Genomic DNA, 26087 nt, shown 5'->3' with positions numbered 1-26087 from the left:
GAGCATCAACATCTCCTGTAAAACAAAATCACATTCAAAATTTTTCAAAGTGTTAAGTTTGAAAATACTACTCTAGGAGACACAAATTTAGGAGCCTGTATCCCTTCACAGTGTTTACAACTAGAAATCCCTGCTAAGAGTCTACAAGGAGACCAAGAAAATAAAAGCACAAGGAAATAATTCTAGTTGTATTTCTAAAGAAACTTAATGGAAAACCAAGGAAGGCAGTAAAAAAAAAATTACGGAAAACACAACAGCACACAAAGGAAATTCTGCTTTTCTGAATTATTTATGCCTTCTATTAATCTATGTTCCTTATGCTTTTTCCTGAAATCAAGGCATCCAATTTTTTTTTAGTATTTTCTAGTCCTTTTTATCTATCATCACCATTTCCCAGCTCTGACTGCCACATTTATAAAGTTCCAGTCCCCCAGAAAACACAAATCTTTCTAATTATTCCACAAGAGTAACAGATACTAAGACTTTTCTAAATACCACACTAGCAAGTACAGCTTTCTGTTTTAAAAATTTCTATTACATCTTTCTACTTTGTTTTTTTGGTGGATACATATTCCATATTATAATCAGAGTGCAAGCCATGACCCAGCAGAAGAGTGATTTTACATGGTCTCCTGTACAACAACAAGCTCTGTTCTGTGAGCTGGTGCATTCCTGGGGTTTCCTGAATTTTCAAGAAGCCTGTCCCCATGCACTGGGCTTCTCTGGACAGTCTGTGGCACAAGATGTGGCTGTAAGGTTTTTTTCCCTATCTGTTCTTCCATTTCAGAGAGTATCACAAATGGCACATTTGTAAACCTAACATTAGCGAGTCTTAAAAGCTCATCTTTTCAAAGAGCACTATTCGCAGAACTGACAAAATACAATTTTCCCTACATTTTAAACATTCAGTCATTAAAAAGCACACACAGAAAACACATCCAGTTCACAATTATTTTATTTTACTCCATTTTGGACAATGTACTGCATTCTGTTCAGACCTCTGGAAAGTGAGGATGTTTCTTTATTCTTTTTTCTCTTGATCAAACTTTCATATAAATACTTCCTCTAATCATGCAGTCCATTTATTTTGTTTAAGTCATTTCAATCATACCTGAACTCATTTTAATAAGAATTATAATGGCTACAGGGTTTCAAGATTTTTTTAACCCTGCATGGTAAGTTGCTCATGAAAAGAGTGTGTAGCCATCAGAAAATATGTCTCATTTAAATGTTTATTTTTACTGGCTTACTGCTACAACTGAGTATTTAATAACAGTTTTCAGAAAAAAAATTATGTATTAAGTATAATGTCATCCTGAACTTGTACTATAGCAGCAATGATGGTGACCAAGAAGTAGCAAACCTTAGTGCTGCTGTAATTACATATTTCCTTAAGTGGAAGAGTTGTTATCTAAATCTTACCTTCTTCCAAAACTAGTCTTTTTTGTCAGGTCACTGGAAAAAATGGGAAATCGTATTTTTTTGTTAACTCATCCCGCAAGCTTCTATTTTGTATCCTCTGTGTATGTTTTAGGTTTCAGTTCTCCACTCACTGATGCACATTAAAGCATTTACTTGCAGAATCTAACTGCATTCAAGTAGTTTTTATTTTAAATTATACATATCTCACTATCATTTTTTCAGAGAACTGCTGTACCCAATAGGTTTGGCAAGAAGGTATTTTTGTTTGTTGTTTTTTTTAAATATATGATGATCACCACAGATCAGATTCCTTTTCACTTGTATGTACGTTCAATTAGGAGACTATGCATATTATGGAATTTTAAACAGCAGGGAGTGGTAAGTACCAGATCCAGAAGCAAGACCTTTCAAGGCTGACCTTGTAAATATGGAGAGTCAATCACATGTAACACAGCTATGCTGATATAGTTAAGTACTTGCATAAACAACATCTGTGTTCAGACCTGGACTGGTTACCAACTTTTTGATTATATTTTAACTGCTATAGATTCTCTAAAGTGGATGAATGTGTATTCAATCTAGACTCACAATACATAAATTTCACTGTAACTGATACTTTACTTCACAAAATTTTATAATCCTTGTTTCCCTCTATAAATGGAAGTTTCTATTGAATTTGAATGCTTAAAATATTAGGTACTTTTGCAATCAGCTAAATATTCCATAAACACAATTAGTATTTGCATACCAATTATATATATAGTATTTATAATATAATTTATCCATGCATATATAAATATATGAATGTGCATATATTATAATTATATGCATACTTTCTATATACACTTACTTACAGAACAGTAACATCTAAAACTCTAGTTTTGTTGTGCTGACTAGATATAAAATGCTCTTGGCTTACTGATACAAAGAAGTAATAGCTCAGAATCTTTACTTTCAATAGGTTATATAAGAAAATAATTCTAACACTTGAAATACAGCATAATATTACAAATGCATGATGTTTTTATATCTGCATTCATATGAAATCCAGGTTGTCTGTATCTACTTACCAAGCCACTTGTCAATTGCATTCTCATACTTTTTTTGGTCCTTTAACCAGTCTTGATGCCACCTAAGGTTTGCAATAACACTTGAGTAATTGTGACCCAAACTTTGCTTCCAGCTGATAAACTGTTGTTTGTTATACTCCTGAACAGAAGAAGAAACCTCTGGATAGTTTACTATGGAGCGAAGTATTTTGTCCAAGGAATGTACAGTTACTGGGAATTTTATGGCAACATTTGTAAGCTCATCTGGATCAGCAGTAAGGTCTGTAACAAACAAAGTCAGTTAAGATTCAATTTGCAGTACAGTAAATTAATGAATCAGTCAAAACATAAAAGTAGCATACCAAAGAGTTGGGGTGGTACTGAAGAGCCATCCGAGTACGTGATGTATTTCCACTTGCCAGTTCTCAGCATATACACAGAGGAATTCACATTGCATCCGTGGAACTCGCTCAGCACCCATGAGGGCCGAGGTCGTCTGGGTGAAGCTTCACTCTCAGCTTTTTCACACAGCAGTGGTATAAGAGAATACCCACTGAGGTTCTGTGGGACAGGAATTCTTGCTATGTCTAAGGAAAGATAGATAAAACCAAAATGCTCCTGCAGTTGTCATGATTAAAAAAGCCTAACAATGCTACCAGTGTCTGAATGTTGATAATAAAATGTGCTCTCCTAATTATTGTCCAAAAATACACAATAAAAAATACTTTAAGTAATTAAGGGAATTTGCCCACCATTTTGATCAAATATATCACATATGTATAACTCAACCTTTAGCAGAAGTTCGTATCAATCTCCTCTGATGGATGGTGCTGTTTTTTTCCTTAATTGTGGCTGCAAACATTTCTCTGCTGCTCTGACTACCTCAGGCACGTGAAAAAGAATAACATAGCATGAAAGGACCCTAAAGGCTTCAGAATACAACATGTTGTAACCATTTATTTCTTGAGTGACCATGGTTAAGTTTATCTATAGCATTTTTCATTAGTGAATAATGAAATGCTTTATGAAATGTGGCCATTGTTATCACCCATAACTCGTAGGGATTTGAGGAGCAGGGCCACTTGCTTCTCTGGCAGGACTGGAGATAAAGGCGATATTTGAGGTGGTATCAACATAGTGCATGTGTGAAAAACACTGTATGACTCCATAGCCTACCAGATGGCTAAAAGTACAATTTTATTCACTCATGTTCTCCAGGCAGTTGCAGTGTACATGTGACACCTCTCAGAGAGAAAGCCTTCCAGACTGGTTTGAAAAGAACAATTTTTTTTCTGATTGGAAGACTACAAGATCACAGATAAAGCCTCAAAAATAACTTCACCTGACATTTAATTCCAATCAGAATTGTCTCTTGCATGATTTATAACAGATAACTGTTCAAAAATTCCCCTCTTAAGAGTTATTTCCATCTAAGTAATTTTAGTTCTTTTTATTTGATTCTCTGTCCAATACTGAGTATTTTCATATCTCATAAGGTAAGAATGGTTATCCATTATCACATCTTTTTACACTTGCCCATATTATTTGTACATTTCCTATACAAAGCTTTCATCACACCTCTTCCACATGACCCTTCATAAAAGACATTCCTTTGCTAAGTTAATGAACCTGTCCTCCTTTCAGGTTTAATCTCATCTCTGGATGCACTTACATTGTAATTTCTATAGTAAACTGCTGGGTTTGAAGGCTAGCAAGGATTATTCATATCTAAAATGGTTTTTATTCCCTTTTTTAGAAATAAATAATCCTATATATAATCAGTCACTGTAATTATGTGGATGGCAATAACAGCAATAAGGAAGATCATCAGTTTCTTTATTTTATTTTTTCATCCCTTTTTTTACTTTTTCTATTAAGCCCATATATATGGTAAATAGATAAATTATCTCCTGCTGTGTTACTATACTGCCCCAAAATGGAGACATCATTCTGACTGTGATACAAATGCAGAATAGTAATAGTAACAGCGAAAAAAATTGTCACCTGAAATTACATAACTCACCAAGCATAGTAGGATATATATCCACAAGAGACACTACATTTGGTATTTGCTGCTGTTCTCTTACACCTGGCCCCATAATTAAAAGAGGAACATGGGAACTTCCCTCATACATGCTCATTTTATAGAACTGACGGTGTTCCATAGCAAGTTCTCCATGATCTGCAGTGAATATAATGATTGTTTTTCCAAGAAGTCCAGTATCTTGCAAAGCTGAAATAATCTCACCTGCAACAACAAAAAGATACTAAAAAGGATACATTCAAAATAGTTACTCCAAGGTCTGTACCTGCAAAGCAGCATGCAAATTTCAAAGAACCCTTCTAGTCAGTGGAGGAAACTCCTCTCTTGTAGCACATATATTTGTGCAATGAATACACAACATATACTCCTCTTTTTAATGTACATTTGTGCAGTAAAGACAGGACCAAGAACAATGAAGTTGGTATTTAAGCAAAGCTCTTAGGCATCTTAAATATTAAATCTTTAGGATGATTTATGCCTAAACATACTAGCTAAAGATATTATAAAATTACAGCTGCAGTGCAATTACTTTGCAATCACTTCATTTCCCAAAGCTGTAAGGCATCCATTGAGCTCTTTTCATTCATAAAATAAGGAAGAGCAGTTCTGTGTCTTAATTCACTTTACCAATCTAATATGCTGTCCTGGTTTAGGACATATGCCTAAAAGATAAGCTTATTTGATGATTAATTTCACATCAGCATGCAAAAAAATTGTTGTTCATTCATAGTCACTTTTCAAATAAAAAAATAAAATGCTGTAAATTAAGAAAAACTTGTATTGCATATTTTATATCTGTAGATCTTCCTGCAAACTCTGAAGAATTCTGACTGTACAATTAATTACTTCTTCATAACTTTCAATAATATGCTTCTAAGGGACACTCCAAATGTAACCTTATTGTTCAGTTGATGAGTAACAGCTGTTATCCAGTCTATACACTTGAAATCAATCTCTAAGGAAAACTACTTATGCCGTAAAATGTATCTTTTTCCAGCTCAGTTTTTACAGTCTGTCCCCTTCACAAAAATGTTTCCATTATTTCAGTTAGCACTTAATCAAAGAGATTTAGTTCCTCTTGCACATAGGTGTCCTGCATACAGAGGAAAAGCGGGGTGGAGTTTCCAGCACTATTTAATAACATACTGCCTATGTCATGGAGGGGGCATGATTTTCAGCAGGAAACACCAAGGTGTGTTGAAGTTGATTCAGTCTTACCTGGGTGGTGGAAAGGCCTGAACTGTTCCCCTAACTGTTGCTGCAGTCACAGGAGGCTGTAACTGTTTCTGAAACCCTGAAAAACCTAACTATTGCTGGAGCAGCAGGAAATTAGACAAGCTGCTGCCATCACCACTGTTGCTGCTGCTTCTGCCACTGCTGCTACTGTCAGGGCCAGCACTTTCAGCAGCAGGACCTTTTATTTGGATTAATTAGCTCTCTGGGCTTTGTTTTGTCCCTGTGTTCCATTGTTTCCAGGCTGAGGAAGGACAATAAACTGCAGAAACATTTTTGCCTCATTCACTGCTTTTGTCTTCCTGTGCTGCATGGTCCAGTGTGGAGGGAATGGAGATGACAGGTGCCATGTTGCCTTTGTCTTGGAAAACCACATTAGGTACTCTCTCTGGGGAGTGTTTTGCCTTTTTTTTGTGGTGAGCACTCTTCTTGGGGTAGAGCCTCTCCCTTCGTGTCCTCTTGTATTGATATTGTTGCATTTATTGCAAGTTTTTCAGTAAAACTGTTGGTCTCTCCTAGTATTTCCTGTGCTGTCAAAAGAGGGTGGGGGAGGAAGGGCAGCTTGTGTGGGGTAATTTTCCCATTGTGTTTTAAACCAGTGCAATGGGTCATGCAATATTTTGCTGCAGTCACTGGTTTTCTACAGAGCTTCTGACTGCTGGCTGTGATTACTTTTCAGAGTGCTCTCAATTCACCTAAAAGGCTCTCCTATCTATATGTGTGCACATAGACTGAATAAGCAACTTCCAAAACTTACTCCCAGAACTTTTGTTCCTACACTTCCTCCCACACTTTTGGGTGTTTTTTTTCCTATCTTTTCCCCCCAAAGATCAGCCCTATCAGCATTTTCTTTAAAAAAACACCAGAACTAGAAAACCCACTGTGTAATAACACATTACATACCCAGCATGGCATCTGTCTCTGCACACATAGCATAATAAAATGCCCTAATATTTCTTACTTCTTCCTTTGAAAACTCTCCTGTGCAATTCTTGGTGTATGATGAGTAATAGTCTACTGGATGCATCTCTGAAAGAGAAGACCACTTGGGTATTTTAATAGCTTCATAATTTACCTAAAAAAATAAGAGGAAATTAACATTACTTTAGTAACTGAATTAAACAAGCTTTTTCAAAAACACAGATTTTAAAAATATATAGCATAAATTCACAGTTCTCAATTTCTGGCCCAGGAAACCCTAGCTGCTTATTTGTTACACCATGCAACTACCTCCTCCATACTTTTCCACAGGTAAATTGTTTTTTAAAAACCCATGAAAATCAACTAGAAACTAAGGCTAGGAGTCACAAATATGTGCTTTACCAACTGCTGTATAGTTTTAAGACACTCTTCTAGAGTAGATACAGAAGACATTGCATCTTCATAACTCTAGAATAAATATAAACTAATTAAAAGATTAGTTAAAAGATTAAAGGATCTAAAAGATTGGGTGTTATGTAGGACTAGAGAACAACATGGAAAATCATGTAGTCTGGGAAAGCCTCCAGGACAGTGATGACAAGTGTTGGCACCTTGATAAAAAGAGCTGAAAACATTAATCCAATTTTCTAATACTTTCTACATGTTTCTACATATGTCAATCCATTATAAAGAAATATAAAATCAGTAGGAAACTAAAAAGCTATTGTATACTATTGTACACTATTGTATACTATACATATAATACATAATACTGTATAATATTGTATGTTATTGTATACTATTTGTATATTCAAATTAGGCATAGTCACAGACATTGTGTGCTTCAGTACTAGCTTTAGAGTCTTGAAATTTGACATACACATTTAGGCTTGGTTGCCATATTTGTAAATATTCCCTTAAATAAAAGGGAACTTTAGGCAATTTCCTCGTATACTTGCATTTGTTACTTAGAGGAAAAGCCTGACAGCTAAACAAGGTGATAAATCTGCAAGAGTTCAAGTGCCCACAGAAGTAAAACCTGGCTTTGTAGCAGTTAAATATACACACCAAAACGTAAGTTTCCTTAGGATCTATAGAAAACCCACTGCAACACACATGAAGATAAAGCAGCATTCTGCTTCAGTAATTTTCTTATTGCTCAAGGTCCTTGACTACACAAAGTTACATTCTGGACTTTGCAAATGATATTTATTAGTTGCTTAAGACAAGAGAGCAAAAAGTGTCCCTCTCCATCTATGATACTTTTCTGCAGGACTTCATCCTAGCTTTATGGATTCACAAAGCCAAAATCCCTTTGTTTGTTTATCACAATGTTCTGGGTAACCCAAAATGTTATTGTATTCCACATCTATCTGTGCCATAAGATTGTTATTGTGTCTTTAAGACCCAAAGTATGGCTGGAACCAGAACTGCAGGGCAGTTGGGAGGTGCCAGTCCCTTTAAAAGGTCAAGAAACCCAAGCTGATTTCCTCTTCGTCAGAAGTAGGAGACTCCACTCAAGAGAGGGTTGATAGGGGCTGGTTTCTGGGCTTGCAATTGCAGCAACTCAGAAAAACTACATTTAGCAAACAGAAACCATATTTGCAATGATCTTTGCAAACTCTATAGGCAGTGAAGCTTGATCAGGCTCTTGCGGGTTGGGCCACCCCATATCAGTGTCCAGAGACCAGTTTCCCCTGCTCCCTTCTCCAGCACACCAGCAGAAGACACCAGTACCAACACCGGCAGAGTCCGGTGGGTGCCAGAAGAAGCAGTGAGCAGCAGTGCTGACCCCACGCGTGCCAGCACTTCCATCTGCCACTAGACCTTCCTAAGCTTCAGCCTTCCCAGGAGTTTGCTGCCATCCATTCACTTTGTTTCTTGGAGTGCATGGTCACCCGTGCCACCTTGGAAAGAGTCTGACAACATTTTCCCTTTGTCCCCTGCAGGCAGTCAGCAGCAGGGGGTTGTCAGATTAGAAGGGGGCAGTAGCCCACCAGTTTGGGGTTTCTTTGCTCCTGAGGAGCTGGGGATATTCGGCAAGTTTGTATCTAGTGATTATTCACTGCTAGTTTTTGCATGTTGCTGTTTCACTTGTCAGTAAACAGTTATTTTTTTCACTTGTATCTCTTGGTATTTGCTCCTTATTGGTGGAAAGGGATTGGTTGAAACTAAGGGAGGAACTCATTTTAGAGTGTCTACCTCTTTGAATCATCTTAAACCAAGACATGAAATTCACAAATAAGAAAGAAGCCACATGCCCTGAAAAAAATTACAGCTTGTGCAAAATACAGGGCTTAACAACACAGAGTTTCATAAACATATCATGTTGATCCTCTGTTCTGTATTACAGCTCAAATAAACAGGACATTTAATTCAGTTCTTCATCTATGTTATCAAACTTCCTCATGAGATTACCTCTGTGATTTTAAAAGATTGCTTCTTCCATGACCAAAAAAAGAACTACATCACAGAAGAACCAGCCAATAAATGGTAGTATGTGGCACACACAATTCAGTAGGTATACACAGTGGTGGGAAGGGCCCCAGCAAACTGTGCAATTAAGGTACTCTGACTGGAAAAAAGATGAGCAAAAATTCATCAAAGATGTTATAACTCTGTCTGTGACTTGAAAAAAAGTACCTATGCCTCCCAAGACACATCTAACCTAGCAATTAGCACCCAGCAACTTTTCCTTAATAACTAAGCTAGATCCTGCTTTTTGTAAATGACAGTGGTTTTTTTCCCCACGCTCTTCCTCTCCCCACAAATGCCTCAACATTCCCAGTAGAATCCATAACCCTCACTAATATGTAAAAAATCACATCTCTCAACCTTCATTTGTAAATTCTTTTTTCTAAGTATTTGTATTCTTCGTACACCTAGATAAAGCCTTTCAGCAGTTCTCTTATGTAAAAGGCCACAATTTATATAAACTGCATTTGGACGGTTTTTTTGAAGCATGAAGTCTTATAACCTAATCCTAATTCTGCAGCTGCAGAGAATATTAATGCCTTTCTGCAATTAAATTTATTATAATACATTTATATTTTATGGTAGATAATGGCAACTGGAAACTATACAAGACACAGAACAAATGTTTCTTCTTTGGAATGGACTGCTATTTCTTAGCTTTACACATACAGACATAAGGACACTTTCTTGTGCTTGCAAATCTACAGTAACAGAAAAAACAGAAAAAAACCAGAAAAAGTTAACAGAAAGGAAGACTTCTGTTGTGTCTTATATTGCTTCATGTTCTATGTCCATACTGCAGAAAAAATCAGTCTTTTACTGTAAAACTCAGACAAAATAATTATATACGACATCATTTCTAATGAACAAAATACAGAATGCTCATAACAATGAACTTCAGACCATAGCCAAAATTAATTTACAGCTAAGAAGAGCAACAATCTCATTTTTCCTAACGTGTTTCTAGCCATTGAACTCTATACTTACTTATTGATTCAATTACTACTGCTAACAAACATTTTCCCACAAGACAAATTTGTCACTTCTATTTGCTTAGCCTTCAATCAGAAATCATATATCTCATTCAAGGTCACTACACTACCTTCACTGCACTACTGTGTAATGAAATATCAAAACTGGGTCTAGCTTGAAAAATCAGAAATAAAATACTGTTTGTAATAAGTACAGCTACTGATAAATTTATACTTAAATTCTATACTCACATACCTTTTCAAGCCAATAGGGAGATGTTAAAAATGTAGAGGATCCAAAATTTTCTCCTGCATAGGGTGATGGATATGGATGTGGTAAATTTAGTCCCAAGTATAGAATAAATGGTTGAGTAAAGTTAACTGCTTCTTCCTTTATCCAATTTACTGCTTTGTCAGTATTCTGCCAATCTGTTTCCATCACTCTAAACTGCTTCCTATGACCTGTAAGTTTCACCATGGGTCTTCCTTCTTGCCGGAGCAGAAAGTTTACATCCCTAGTCCAAGCTTCCACACGGTTACTGAAAATACATACACAAGTCACATACACAGCAGAAAAACTTTTCCTCCAAGGAAAAAGCACTATGAATTCTTGAAGAACTTCCCCTATACCTTCAGCTGCAATCTATTTCCAGTTCCTGCATAAAGAAGAATTGTTATTCAATTGAGCAATAGCAACTGTGTATCTATTTTATACTCAGACTTCCAGCCTTTTTGTTTCTGCTTCTGGATCTTTCTTATTTATTATCCATTTATGTCAGAATGGATCTTCTCACACCTACAAAATAATACTTAGAAATAGCACTCCATCTTGTGGACCCTTCTCTGCATTTTGGCACAGATTCACACACTATTTATAAACTGAGCCTGAGATTTTTATTTGAAAGAGTCTAGTGGGAAATAATTTGCCTGGTGAAGCTGCCTTTAGAAACAACATCCTGGATGTGGATTGTTAGGATTAATAATTAATTAATAGGATTACTCCCTATTAATTAAAAACACTTCAGACAAAAATCTGTAAGAATTGTTTCTCTTGTACAAATCCTATCAAACAAATAACAGAAAGGGTGTAAAGAAAGGAAGCAAGAGGGGAAAATGGCAACATTTGAATTTTTTTAAACAGATTTTCTAATATTGTTGTCTCTCTAATACACTAGAAAATCTGAGCTGCAAATGTCCTGGTTTCTTTGCTAGAGCAAATGATGGTGGACATTGGTAAGAGGCAGACTACTGCAGACCTTGACAAATCTTCATCTTGTTCATGGCAATTTCAATATAACCAACCAAACTACAAAGGAAATTATAAAACCATTCAAAGTTTGATCCTGTGCTTTTATCAAAACACAGCATTATTGTTTAAAGAGCATCTAACCAGTTTTAGCCCCAAAGGAATTTTACCAGTGCACTTTCATTTCTGGAAAAGTTATTCAGAATTACCTACAACAATTATTTTTATTGTTTTAACTTCTTGTTTAGGCTCACACTTTCAATCTAAACAGGCTTAAATAAATTACCTAGAACAAATTAAGGTATCTTGTTTACAGAGAAAGCATGTTTCATAAACATTTAAATGAAATTATGATAAAGGACTGTGTGTGTATGCGTGTGTCTAATTATAAATAATGTCATAATACTGATTTATACAGAAAAAAAATACTGTCGGCCATAGACCAGTCTGATTATACAGTCAGACTGAGATTAGGATCAACAAAATCCCCTCAAAACCAAAAAAGGAAACATCAGCTAACTCTAACCTGTTTAATATTAAAGAAAAAGCTACTCTTTATTACTATTTCAACAAAAGACACCATTATCAATCAGTGAGATAGAGAGCGTTCATAAAAACAACACAGAATGAAGATTTCCCTGCAGCCCATGGAGAAGATGGTGAAGAAGGTTGTCCCCCTGCAGTCCATGGAACACATATCCACCTGCAGCCTATGAAGTACCATACATCAAAGCAAATAGATATCCAAAGAAGGCTATGATCCCATGGAAAGCCTGCACTGGAGTGGACTTCCAGCAGGACCTGTGGACCTGCAGAGAAAGGAGTCCATACTGGAGTAGGTTTACTGGGAGGATTTGTGACCATAGTGGAGCAGTCTGTTCCTGAAGGAGTGCATCCCATGGAAGGAACCCATGCTGGAGAACTTTGTGAAGCACATCACTCCATAGGAAGGACTCACTCTGGAGGAATTAGTGCTGGACTATCCTTTCACTGGGGGAGGGACCCCACACTGAAGGAGAAGAAGTCAAGGAGTTCTCCCACTGACAAGGAACAAGTGGCAGAGATAATGTGTGATGAACTGACTGCAGACCCATTTCCAAACCCCTGTGCTGCTGACAGATGTGATAGAGAATCTGAAAGTTGAGCCTGGGCAGAAGGAAAGGGTGGTGAGGAGAGCGTTTTAAGATTTGGGTTTACTTCTCATTACCTTACTCTGGCTTCTAATTGGTGATAAATTAAATTAATCTTCCTAAATTAAATCTGTTTTGCCTGTATACCTAAGTGATTTTTCTCAATCCTTATCTTCACTACCGAGTCACTGTTTTCTCTCCTTCCTGCTCACTGGAGGAGGTGGAGACACAGAACAGTTTGTTCTATCATGGTGGCCCTGGTGTATATCCAGGGTCAATTCACTGTAACAGCACAATGGCTTTCAAAAAAACCCCCCCAATGTTTTGTGACAGTAGGCTTAATATTTAAAAATTACAAGTATGGGGTTCTGTTCTGCTTTACCTACACTGTTCATATAACCAGGAAGTCAAGAAGTCTTAAGGCAAGGCAAAAACAGTTTATGAATTTCACTCATGATATAGCAATACCAGTGGTAGAAAATAACCATACATGCTGCGCAAAAACAGATTCTGTATTACCTTTCAACTACAGGTAAAAGCCAAAGTACTGCTGCAAGGGATATGCTTGCTTCTCCATAAAGTTGCAGGACAGATCTCTGCTAGGTAGCTAACGCTATTTCTTTTAAATTAAAGCTACTGTCATTTCAACTGGCGACTGAAACCCACTACATGCCCATTACATAGCAGGACGTCTACCTGATTACCTTACTGAATGATGTCCAGAAGTAAAGTCCAGTTTCCCAAACTTTTGTGCATGGTAGCCATGCTTCTCCATGAGATCCATCCATGTTACATAATCTGGATCTAGACCTTTGAAGTTATTCCAAGATTCCGTTAAATGAGTGAAAAGTCCACTCCACATAGCTAGGAAAAAAAAATACCAGTGATTAGTACCCCCCACTTATATGGCTGAGAAGACATTAACCTTCTCACTATTAACAGAGGTCAAAAGTCCAAACTGTGATACAATAGAGCAAGGAATACAAAGTATTACTCTTCCAAATCTTATTTCATAATCAATTCAAGTAACAAAATGTATTCAAATATTCCCTAGAATTGCAGAAGAAGGTCCTATCTTTCCAGGTGCTATGCAATCATTAAATCAACTTTTCATTAGATCAGAAAATATTCTTCTTGATTTCTGAGAGAAAATTGCATGGTAGTACAGATCCTGATGAAACAATCTTGTATTTACATGTGTTTCAGAGTATTAGCTCCCCTTACTAGAGTTAGAATTACTGTGAGTTTAAAGTTATGTATATCTGTAGACAGAATTACATTACAATATTTTCATAAATATGTCCTCAATTTTATTCTTTTTAGATAATCTATTTCACTACCAGTTGCAGAAACAAAGTGAGAATAATAAAGAAGATACCAAGAAGAAAGGAAACCAAGGCAAGAGTTGCAAAGGAACTATAAAGGAAGATTTTTTTTAGTGAATTCCTATTTCTTTGCATCTTATCAAGAATCATTCACTCTTTCCAAAGCTAATTTAGAGTTAAAGGTAGTCCAAAAACAAAACTAAGTCATTCCACAAGCAACAGAAATATCCTGTAGGCAAAGTGCATCAGCCCCTCATGGCAGTATTCGTCCTTTCCCCACCCCAAAGCCCTCTTTCCCACCATCTCTTTTGGTATCATCCCTGACACCTCCATAACAGATGCACCCTTAGTTCCTTGCAGGTATCCAAGCTCCTGGCTAAGCAAAAGATGTCCTGCTGGTTCAGAGCCTCACATATGAGCTCAGTGGTCATGGCTACCTGTAATGCTACACACAAATCATTAATTGTTCAATTCATTATGCAGTTTCTTTCTCACAAGAATACCAACCTGCGATTTTCACAAACTTCTTAAAATTAAATAACTTAAAATAAAGTCATTGTTCTTAGCAATAAAAATTGGCCAAAAGACTCAAGCATCAAGAAAAGGAAAAAAAAGCTGACTGCTTGCTCATGTAACGTCAACCACTTAAAATGTGACCATGACAAAAATAAATGGGGACTTAGTAATCAATAAAGGAAATATTAAAAATTTAACACTATATTTGGCTGCCTTTGCCTGCTGCTTCTTTCAGTGTATGCTTTGAGAGGAAGGAGGATCTCTTTTATAGATAGAGATTAAGCACAGTCTTTGCAACAACTGAAAAAGGTAGAAATATTCTAAGATGTAACTTTGATTGAGGAATATAACTTCCTTTAACTTCCTAGCAAATTCTGCAAGCGTGAAATGGAATGCAGAACAACAATCGCATTAAGAAAAGAAAAACATGGAAGTATTCAATTAAAGCTACTGGAATATGCATCATGTATCTAGAAGACAGTGGCAACAGCTACCACTTTATTCAGCTGTTATTATTTATTATTCTTTGCTGAATATAGGAAAGATATTTATTAACTTTGTACTGGGAAGAAAGAGTAGCTCTGAACGTAGTTTCAACACTGCAGCAGAACAAATGGATGATTTCTCTATAAATCCTGAAGATTTTAAAATAATCTGAAGCTTCAGTGGAGTTTGTAAAAAGATTTCAGAACTTACACTTAACTGAAAAAAGGAAAATAAAAAAATAAATGAGGAAACATAAAAAATAGAAGAGAGAAACAGATGAAAGAGAAGAACACCATAAGAATTCAAACACAAACTAAAAAAACAAGGGTCTAATTGAAAAGCAAAACAAATCCCATTAAATAATTTCAAATTTCCCACCATTACCACATATTTAAATTGACATGTGCATGCATTTATCTGATGTTTTGCTTGGTTCTACCTGCACGGGAAGGACAACAAATTGGAGAATTGGTGTAGGCATTGAGAAAGATAGTGCCATGTCTTTTCATAAAATTCATGGACGGTAAATTCACAGTCTGGTTTCCTGGAAAAAATGTCAAACGTCCATCCTGCAATCAGACAAAAGCAACACATAAACAGTATTAATGCAAACTATTGGCTGCATTAATTCAGAAGGTCTAAGTAGATCAATATAATATGGATCACTTTTGAAAAAGTGCAAAGGAAAAGATAACTGGGCTCCTTTACTGTAACATTAATTCCACTGCATCACTATACATATACCAAACTCCAGTTCTCCAGGGGTGGGGGGTCCTACTATGACACATTCAGTGGGAATAGGTATGGTGAAAGGTAACAAAAGTGTAAGGCTGAATCCCAATGTAGATGTGTGCACTAGCACATATTTCTGTGAAACCAACATTGATCCCTCATCCCTTTTAAAGGTTTATCCATACCACTTCTCTGTGAACTTCTTTGAAGTTACAGACTGAAAAAGGGATCAGAAAGCTACAGGAAGGCAATTCTCCCACAGAAATCCCACCCACAACGGGATGCCCCTTTTGATACTTTCATAACGTTAATTTCATTTTCACCTATTTGTTTAGACAGAGTTTTTAATAAGTAGATTATAAAGATAAAGCATTTTGAATAGGTAATTTTACAGTAAAAGATTATCATCACATGAAACCAGGTTTCATGCAGAATACCATGATATTTCATGTCATGATGTTTTATCCGTCACTTTTATTACTTTCCTTGTTTGAATAAGATGCACCAACACAGATCCAGCGTGACTGTCTCTGTAGTGAACAGATAGGTGACAGCGCATCTGCAGTTTTAACTGCAGAAAAAATTAATTCCTGCCATTTGGTTTCTGGTAGAAACTCTTGGATAATCAATCATTGTAGAGTCACTTCATTCGGCACCAGTAGAGCTGAGGCAACCCAGCCTGTGAAATCAGCTCATATCACGAGAACGTGCTAAATGAACAATCACCTAATTTTGTATATTACTACAAATGGCATCTTGAACAAGCACTCAGTAGGACCAACTGGAAATAAAGCTGTAATATGCAATAGGAACTTGAACAAAACTTTGTGCTGAAAGTGCTCTTTAGACAGTTGTCCTGGTTCCAGCCAGGATAAGGTTCATTTCTGTGGTAGCCAGAAGTGGATAAAGCTAAGACATGGAGGTTATTGTGTACCACCTCATGTAATTTTCCAGGAACAGGGAAAAGGTCTCTTCCAGGGTAGTGTGGCAGTTGTCAGGTACTGTCAGGCTCTGCGTAGTATAGTGGTAAGGATTCACATGTGAATTACTCACCTCTCTTGTACACTTTGTTAATAATGTTACTGCTGTTACTGTTCTACCTCTGCTGATTTTTGCAAATTGGTCTTACCCCAATCCATGACCTTTATCTTTCGTGCCTCCAATTCTCTGTTCCAGCCTGCCACAGAGGAGGAGGAGTGGGACAGAGGAGTGAGCAAGTGAAACATGGTTTGGAGTGATTTCAGTGGGAGCACTAAATTGAAGAATACCATTCCTAAACACTGACAAAAGTACACAACTGCTCAGCAGTACTATCAACAACATATTCCTAAGTTTCTCCAACAAAGTCTTGTTTGAACAGCTGGAGATAAGAGTTCCTTATATTGATACTGTGATACCATACTCAATGACAGAGCAGCAAAAGAATTCCATGTACTTTGTGCCACAAAGTGACATGATTATTGTTTCTATAGATGACAGAGAATTCAGTGAAAGTACTAAGCATCTTGAATTGGCTAAGAAGCTGGAAGTTCAATAGCTGGTTGTGGAAATCCATCCTTTAAGAACTGAGTAGGATTTCTAGGTTTTGAAATATCTAGGGAAATAAAATTACTTTAACATGAACAAGCACCTTTCATCCAGGAACTTGAGCTCTTGTTCTAGTTTGAAAGACAGGTGTTTGCTAAAGAAAGCAGAAGCCTCCCTTTGAACTGAAAAATGTGATTCTTTCTTCTTACAGATTATTAGGATTTTGAAATTAAGGGAGCTCTCAGGCGAAGATATGGGGTAGGAATAACAGTTCTTTCCTAGTATATCTAACAAGACAAACAAGAACAACAACAGCTATGAAATTACCCACAAACAGAACAGTAACTCAGTCCCAGTCCCTTTCTGGCTGCAGGCACCTTTTTCCTGAGCTGCAGTTCCCGGTGCTGGGGGCAGGCTGGTCCCGCAGAGCTGCAGGAGGGCTGGGGGTGATGGCAGCACTGTCCCAGGGGGAGAGAGAGATGGAGAGAGCCCTCCGCTCACGGTGTGGGTCCCAGTGCTCAGCAGAGTGCTGGATGGTGGCAGGTTACAGTGAGAAGGCAGCAGGGCAGGGTCCCAGAGCAGTGAGGATGGCTCCCGGTGCTGGGATGGCAGTGATGGAACTGAGGCACCGATCGTCCTTCTCATCCGAACTCCGCGGGGGAAATGGGGAGAGCAGGAGCCTTCCGTCTGCTCTTCTGGATGTTTGGATATTGATGGGTTTCCCTCTTCCCGCCCCTTCCCCTTGCCACCAGTGCCCAGTTAACAGGTATCTTAGCATGACAATGGGGAAAATTCCACAGAGGAAAAAGGGAAAGAAACAACCCCCAACATTATCCACCCCAAATTTTCCCATACCATCATGCTACATATACAGGCACAGTATCATAGGTAGTTCACCCTAAAACAAGGTTTCCTTGGGGTATGCATTGGGTCTTTCCATTCTTTTCCATTACTCACCAGGTACAACTCGGTCCTTGAGCGAAAACTACCTCATGAATTGAATTGTTTTTCCTGGAGGCAGAGTTTACCTAAACAGTTTTTTCTAGCATACCTCTTATGTGCACCACTGGAACCTTATTTTTATTTGGTGTTCTCAAGGGCTCAGACTGGGCAGGGCCTGCTCGATTAGTGGAACCTCGGGTGTTCACTAACCATGTCGCCTTTGGTAGATTAATCTCCCAGTTTTTGAAAGTCCCCCCACCCAGTGCCTTCAAGGTGGTTTTAAGCAGCCCATTGCACCGTTCCACTTTCCCAGCCGCTGGTGCGTGATAAGGAATGTGGTACACCCACTTGATGCCGTGTTCTCTGGCCCTGGTGTTTATGAGGCTGTTCTTGAAATGAGTCCCATTGTCTAACTCAATTCTCTCAGGGGTACCATGTCTCCAAAGGACTTGTTTTTCCAGGCCTAGGATGGTGTTGCGGGCAGTGGCATGAGGCACAGGGTAGTTCTCCAACCATCCAGTGGTGGCTTCCACCATGGTCAGCACATAGCGCTTGCCTTGGCGTGTCTGAGGCAGTGTGATGTAGTCAATCTGCCAGGCCTCCCCATACTTATATTTGGACCACCGCCCCCCATACCAGAGGGGCTTCACTCGCTTGGCTTGCTTGATGGCAGCACACGTTTTACAGTTATGGATAACTTGGGAAATACTGTCCATGATTAGATCCACCCCTTGGTTTCGTGCCCACTTATAGGTAGCATCTCTGCCTTGGTGACCTGAGGCATCGTGGGCCCATTGAGTTAGGAACAACGTTTTTTTGTGTTGTTAGTTTAAGTCTATTTGTGACACCTCTATTTTTGCAGCCTGATCTACTTGTTTATTGTGTTGGTGCTCCTTATTAGCCCGACTCTTGGGGACATGGGCATTTACATGATTGGCTTTTACGGGTAGCTTCTCTACCCGAGTGGCAGTGTCTTTCCACTCATTAGTAGCCCAGATTGGTTTTCCCCTATGTTGCCAGTTAGCCTTTTTCCATCTTTTTAGCCAACTATACAGACCATTGGCTACCATCTATTAATTAGTGTAAAGGTAAAGGTTTGGCCACTTTTCTTTTTTAGCAATGTTCAGGGCCAGCTGAACAGCTTTGAGTTCAGCAAGTTGACCTGACCCACTTTCTTCTTCGGTAGCTTGTGCAATCTGTCGTGTGGGGCTCCATACGGCTGCTTTCCACTTTCGGTTCATTCTCACGATGCGACAGGAACCGTCAGTGAAAAGAGCGTAGTGAGTTTCATCTGCTGGCAGTTGGTTGTATGGTGGAGCTTTATTAGCCCGGGTCACTTGTTGCTTCTTTTCATTGGCAAAACCAAAATTTTCACCTTCTGGCCAGTTTGTAATTATTTCTAAAATCCCAGGGTGATTTGGGTTTCCGATACGGGCGCGCTGTGTGATGAGGGTGATCCACTTGCTCCATGTGGCATCGGTGGCGTGGTGGGTAGAGGGGATCTTCCCTTTAAACATCCACCCCAGCACTAGTAGTCGGGGAGCCAGGAGGAGCTGTGTGTTTGTGCTAATCATTTTTGAGGCAGCTTGAACTTTTTCATAAGCATCAAAGATCTGTTATTTTGTTGGGGCGTAGTTGGCTTCAGACCCTCTGTAACTTCGGCTCCAGAATCCCAGAGGTCGGCCTCGGGTCTCACCAGGTACCTTCTGCCAAAGGCTCCAGGACAAGCCCTTGTTCCCAGCTGCAGAGTAAAGCACATTCTTCACCTTTGGTTCTGTCTTGACTGGGCCAAGGGCTACCGTATGAGCGATCTCCTGCTTGATCTGGGTAAAGGCTTGTTGCTGCTCAGGGCCCCAGTGAAAATTGTTCTTTTTCCGGGTGACCAGGTAGAGAGGGCTGACGATCTGGCTGTACTCAGGAATGTGCATTCTCCAAAAGCCTATGGCACCTAGGAAAGCTTGTGTTTCCTTCTTGTTGGTTGGTGGAGACATCGCGGTGATCTTATTGATGACCTCAGTGGGGATTTGGTGCCACCTGTCTTGCTACTTTACTTCCAGGAAATGGATTTCTCAGGCAGGACCTTTGACTTTGCTTTTCTTGTTGGCGAAACCAGCTCTCAGCAGAATCTGGATGATTTTTTGTTCTTTCTTAAATACTTTCATTGTCGTGTTCCCCCACACAATGATGTCATCGATGTATTGCAGATGTTCTGGAGCTTCACCCTTTTCCAGTGCAGCCTGGATCAGTCCATGGCAGATGGTGGGGCTGTGTTTCCACCCCTGGGGCAGTCGGTTCCAGGTGTACTGCACGCCCCTCCAGGTGAAAGCAAACTCAGGCCTGCACTCTGCTGCCAGAGGAATGGAGAAAAATGCATTGGCAATGTCAATGGTGGCGTACCACTTTGCTGCCTTGGACTCCAGCTCGTACTGGAGTTCCAGCATGTCCGGCACGGCAGCGCTCAGCGGTGGAGTCACTTCATTCAATGCACGATAGTCCACAGTCAATCTCCATTCTCCGTCAGACTTGCGCACAGGCCAGATGGGGCTGTTGAAGGGTGAGTGGGTTTTGCTGACCACCCCTTGGCCCTCCAGCTCACGGATCATCTTGTGGATGGGGATCACGGCATCTCGATTTGTCCTGTACTGCTGGTGGTGCACTGTCGAGGTGGCAATTGGCACTTACTGCTCATTCACCTTCAGGAGTCCCACTGCAGATGGGTTCTCTGACAGTCCAAGCAAGGTGTTCAATTGCTTAATGCTTTCTGCCTCTACAGCAGCTATTCCAAAAGCCTACTTGAGTCCTTTTGGGTCTTTGTAATAGCCATTCCTGAGGAAGCCTATGCCTAGAATACATGGTGCCTCTGGGCCAGTCACAATTGGATGCTTCTGCCACTCCTTCCCAGTCAGGCTCACCTCAGCCTCCAGCAAAGTTAATTCCTGTGATCCCCCCATCACCCCAGCAATAGAAACAGGCTTTTCCCCCACATGTCCCGATGGTATTGGGGTGCACTGTGAACCAGTGTCAACTAATGCCCTATGTTTTTGTGGCTCTGATGTGACAGGCCATCGGACTCACACTGTTTAAAAGATCCGCTTTTCTTGTGCCTCTCCCTGGCTAGAGGCAGGGCCCCTCTAGCACTGGTTATTATTTCCTCCCTGGGCATGCATATTGGAGGTTCCCTCAAGGGGATCTGACAAATCATCCTCCCTTTTTGTAATACCCTGCACTTTGGTTATGGGAAGTTGAGGCTACTTTCACTTTAGTGGAGCTCCCTCAGTATTTCCGTTCCTGAATTGACGCACCCGTACTGTCAGGGCACAAGTGGGTTTCCCATCACACCTTCTCATGTCTTTTCCATGGTTACGCAGAAAGAACCACAGGTCAGCTTGTGGGGTGTACCCTCTTTTCCTAGCTGGGGGACATTGGGCTCTAACTCTGAGATCTGTGACTCACATTGGTGTTGCATTGAACTTACTCATTTCCTCCCTTATCTCTCTTATCTCCTCTTTGAGTTCCCTAATTATGGCAGAGACTTGAGCCTGCATTGGGCCATTCATTATACTTTCACAACTTTTGAGCTTATTGGCAACAGAACCCACTGTCTCGTGGTTGTTGTCAGCATTAATGGCTGCAGTGAATGTGGTGTATTGAGATGGCCCCAGGTGTGCGAGATTCCACAACATCTGCCCTGTGCACCTGACCTTGTTGGGGTCATTGTCATGTTGTCCACCCCTCCCAAAGAGTATCTCCAGTACTGCCACTTCTCTCAGCTGTTGGATCCCCTCCTCAGCGGTCTTCCAGCACATTCTATGGTGGTGGTACTGCATTCTCTCTCTATGGACAAACCTCTCTCTTACACTCATTAAAACCTGCTCCCAGAGGGAAAGGAGGTCTGGCTTTGTTCCGAATACTTGATCCACGCCTGAGTCCTGGGTCAGGGGTTCCAAATTCCTTGCCTCAGTACCATCCAGCTGAACCCCTGTACCCATAAGGTCCCAGACCCGCAGTAACCAAGTTGTGAAAGCCTCAAGGCCCCATCGTACAACATCTTTACGCAGATTACGGAGACTTGCGTAGAAAAGGAAGTCAGTGATGATTTCAACCTCTGGCTTCTCAGCTGGTTGTGATGGCCCTGCTTTCTGATCCTTATTATCTAGGTGCTTTGTTTTCATCTTAGACTTCCTAGTTTCCACGGGGGCAACTGCTGCTGGTTGTGAGTGCCTTTGCAATTCAGCTGGAACCTGGAGAGATGTAACATTTGTGGGTTGCCCTGCTGCACCATCAGGTGTTTCTTCTTTAAGGCAAGGGGAGAGTTTCTCAAGAGCTGGGGAAAGGTACTCCTTCAGCATCTGGGCCATCTCTTTCACTAGAAACCCCACCCACTCTGGGTGGTTCCTCTTTGAGGTGGGCTCTGGGGCAGAGTCAGGCTTAGGGGCAACATTCTTAACCTCTGGGGCAGGGCCAGGCTCTGGGGCAGAATCCCTACTTCTTGGGAGACATATCAGGGTTGTTATTTAAGTCAACCTCCTCTCATTTCTGAATGTTAAATAGAACAGGTTTACAAGGCCTATTAGAAATGTCAGCCACTGTATGATATCATTACTACTTAGAAGAGATTTGAACCTTTCAAAAACTGGTGGAGCAGACACAAAAAACTATGTAAGGGGTTGGGACAGAATTTTTCCTGGTGTCATATCCTCACAGTATGTACCATTATTAAAGTAACCCCAAAAACATAGTTAAGAGTGTGATAGCCCTGAATCCATGTGCCTGCCTTCCAGAAGAAGTTAAAAATCCATTAATTTCTCACGTTATCAACCCACAAAATGAACTGGATAATAGTTACAGCAGCCTGAGTTATAGGACCCATGTTCAAGTAAGGGATTGCAAATGGGAGAGATAAAGCTGTGGCCACATGGAGCCCAAACCACGGTAAGCTGGATAACATGATTCCACCTAACACAAAACTGAGGTAACTCCAGAACTGTTATTCCTTTTTCACCCTTTCCTCTCAATGCCCTCAGGTCCCACATTGGGCACCAAAATCTGTCCTAGTTTGAAAGACAGGTGTTTGCTAAGGAAAGCAGAAGCCTCCCTTTGAACTGAAAAATGTGATCCTTCCTTCCTACAGATTATTAGGATTTTGAAATTAAGGGAGCTCTCAGGCGAAGATATGGGGTAGGAATAACAGTTCTTTCCTAGTATATCTAACAAGACAAACAAGAACAACAACAGCTATGAAATTAGCCACAAACAGAACAGTAACTCAGTCCCAGTCCCTTTCTGGCTGCAGGCACCTTTTCCCTGAGCTGCAGTTCCCAGCGCTGGGGGCGGGCAGGTCCCGCAGAGCTGCAGGAGGGCTGGGGGTGATGGCAGCACTGTCCCAGGGGAAAGAGAGAGATGGAGAGAGCCCTCTGCTCACGGTGTGGGTCCCAGTGCTCAGCAGAGTACTGGATGGTGGCAGGTTACAGCGAGAAGGCAGCAGGGCAGGGTCCCAGAGCAGTGAGAATGGCTCCCGGCGCTGGGATGGCAGTGATGGAACTGAGGCACTGATCGTCCTTCTTGTCCGAACTCTGTCTGCTCTTCTGGCTGTTTGAATCTCGGGGGGGGGGGGGGGGGGAGGGGGGTCCCCTCTTCTCTCCCCTCCACCTTTCCCCCTTGCCACCAGGGCTTAGTTAAGAGGTATCTTAGCATGACAATGGGGAAAGTTCCACAGAGGGAAAAGGGAAAGAACCAACTCCTAACAGCTGTATTGGAATCAAAGCCTGTCATCCATCACACAGTTAATTTCAAGCAATTCAGGAGCTGAATTGCTACTAGCACATTTCACCAGGAAACCCCTGGAATAGCACAATGCTCAATGTGACACAGCAGCACAAAGCTGACTAGCATGAAGCTAGTTCAAACAAGAGGTCACTGTTCTGCAGGCCAAACACAATCCAACATCCCTGAGAAGAAAATTTTTGTCCCACTTGGCAAAATAGGTGTGAATCCTTCATAGGTAGTGTGACCCACAACAAAAGTAGGAACACTTTCTAATAGAAGTCCCAACCTTTCAACAGCCTGCAGGACTTCAGCTTTTTTTTTTTTTTCTAGGAAAACTGTTACTTTCAACAGTACCTAATCCTTCCAAGTCTCTACTGGTGAATGTAATCAAAATGGTTCACCTATTTCTACTTTCAAATTCATCCCAGAAAAAAAGCTTACACAACACACTTCTTTTACTATATTCTCCTTTGTATGCACTATGCAAATACAACACTTTTCAAAAACCTTGTTCTTAATTGCTTACGTAAGAATTCCACAAACATTGTGGGTTTTACCTTTTGTTTTTGTAAGCATTACCTCATTAATCCCTGTAATATAGTTTACGAGAAGCTTCCTGCTTAAAGGGGATGTATAAAAATTCACCTAAGGTTTGTCTGCAGCCTCTGCTAGTATCTGGATATGAAATGGACATTGACTGACCCCTAGGACCTTAAATATCCTAATTTTAACTATTGGTAAACAGACTTTTAGTAAAAGCTGAAAATTTGGAGAAAAAGACATGCATTATTTTCCAATACTAAGAAAGATTATTTACTGAAAATAAAATTCACAGATAACAGAGTCTAAGGAATGAAAGTCAATAAGCATCTATTGCATTAATAAAGAATAAGCCATTTCTTTATCTTTGAAATCACAATAAATGCATTTAAAGATAGGGTTTGAAAGAAGATGATACCTGTTTACCAAATATTTAGGAAAAATTCATCCCAAGAAAAACAGGCAGCAGGCAAGAAGCCAACTGCTTTTAATTGTGCAGTCAAGGATGGAAGCCCAAAAAAGTTAGGAATCAAACTTCCTCAATAGTGAAAGAGAAGTGATGAAACATGAAAGCATCTGGATCTTAACACCACAGAGCTTATGTCTGATTCCACAACAAGGAGTGTTCAGATGAGTTAAGAGACAACAAGGCTCCTCAGAGTAAAACATACATCAAAGCATTTCCAGTATATATGATTTCAAGTAAAACATACATCCAGCATTTCCACCCAGTGTGCTGGGTGTGCACAGTGAGAAAACGGTGAAGATACATGCAAGGATTACTATTTGAGTGGAAAAATTTCTATTTGTCTGAGGGTTAAACCAAATGTATTTATAAATCACTGTAATGAAGCCGCTAGATGCCAACCGCTATAGATATACATCTGACAAGTTTACTGTGTTGTTATACCTTATAAGAACCTCAGTAAACCAGTATCTGATGCCCAGCAAATCAGTAATTTCAACTGTGATTATAGAAATTCTCTATCCCATTTGTTGTAGAAACTTAACACTCTTGGGATTTACAGTGTGCAGGACCACACGGTTTAGCGGCCTTGCTTGCCATTACGTTTTTCAAGCCAACCGAGGAACATTCACTTTACACATCAGGCCTTGTTCCAGTGGCGGCAGCTCTACCACATGAGTTCTGCCGGCCCCCTTCCCGGGTGACGAGCTGCATCACACCAGACCGCGGGAGCCACCTGCGCAGAGGTTTTCGGCTGCCGTAACGCCTCTGAAGCGAGCACGGCGCACCCTCCTGGGGAGCCGATCGCGTTTGTTCTGGTGCACTGGGCTGAACGCTCGGGGTGCGAGTGCCTCGCCATGCGGCAGGCCGCCCGCACTGCCCGCCGAGCCCCCCGCGCCACGGGCGTCCAGCCCAGGGAGCTCCCGTGTGCGCATGCCCGTGCCCCTGCCCTAGGGAAGGCATCTCTACCGCCGCCGTGCCTCATCCTCGGCAGTTCCGTCCAGGCTACCGCCGAGGATTTCCCCGCCCTCCCTTGCCCGTCAGGGTGCCCTTCCACGCTCCGGTCACTCACCAAGGAGTCACAGGCCACCAGCACCACGTTAGATCGGGACTGGTCCCCGTAGGCAGCAGGCCACGGCCTTGCTCCCGCTCCAGCAGTCATGAGGAGCAGCGCCAGCCCGGCTCGCCCCAGCGGCCCACCGTCTCGCATCGCCCCACCACCGTGGCCCCCAGTTCCCGAACCGAGAGGAGCAGCAGCTCCAAAAGCAGATTCCGGGGTTCTGGTTCACAGCGTAA

General features: G+C 40.6%; 1 protein-coding gene across 2 annotated transcripts; it reads right to left on the bottom strand.

Moving 5' to 3' along the window:
• Nucleotides 1-690: 690 nt before the first annotated feature.
• Nucleotides 691-26087, bottom strand: ARSK (arylsulfatase family member K). 2 transcript variants are annotated; one of them, XM_062513252.1, is made up of 9 exons: nucleotides 25864-26087; nucleotides 15258-15387; nucleotides 13196-13355; nucleotides 10372-10654; nucleotides 6652-6823; nucleotides 4495-4719; nucleotides 2834-3058; nucleotides 2493-2753; nucleotides 691-731 (listed from the first exon to the last, which is right to left on the bottom strand). In XM_062513252.1, exons 1-9 carry the CDS (start codon nucleotides 25999-26001, stop codon nucleotides 691-693), a joined length of 1635 nt encoding a protein of 544 aa, XP_062369236.1. In that variant the 5' UTR covers nucleotides 26002-26087. The 2 variants fall into 2 exon arrangements, with proteins under 2 accessions (XP_062369236.1, XP_062369237.1); XM_062513253.1 differs by lacking the exon at nucleotides 691-731 and having other exon boundaries at nucleotides 2296-2753.

This window comes from Cinclus cinclus, chromosome Z (genome assembly GCF_963662255.1).
Source record: "Cinclus cinclus chromosome Z, bCinCin1.1, whole genome shotgun sequence".
NCBI lineage: Eukaryota > Metazoa > Chordata > Aves > Passeriformes > Cinclidae > Cinclus > Cinclus cinclus.
The sequence above is the reverse complement of the archived record's forward strand: the minus strand, read 5'-3'. Positions and strand labels throughout refer to the sequence as shown.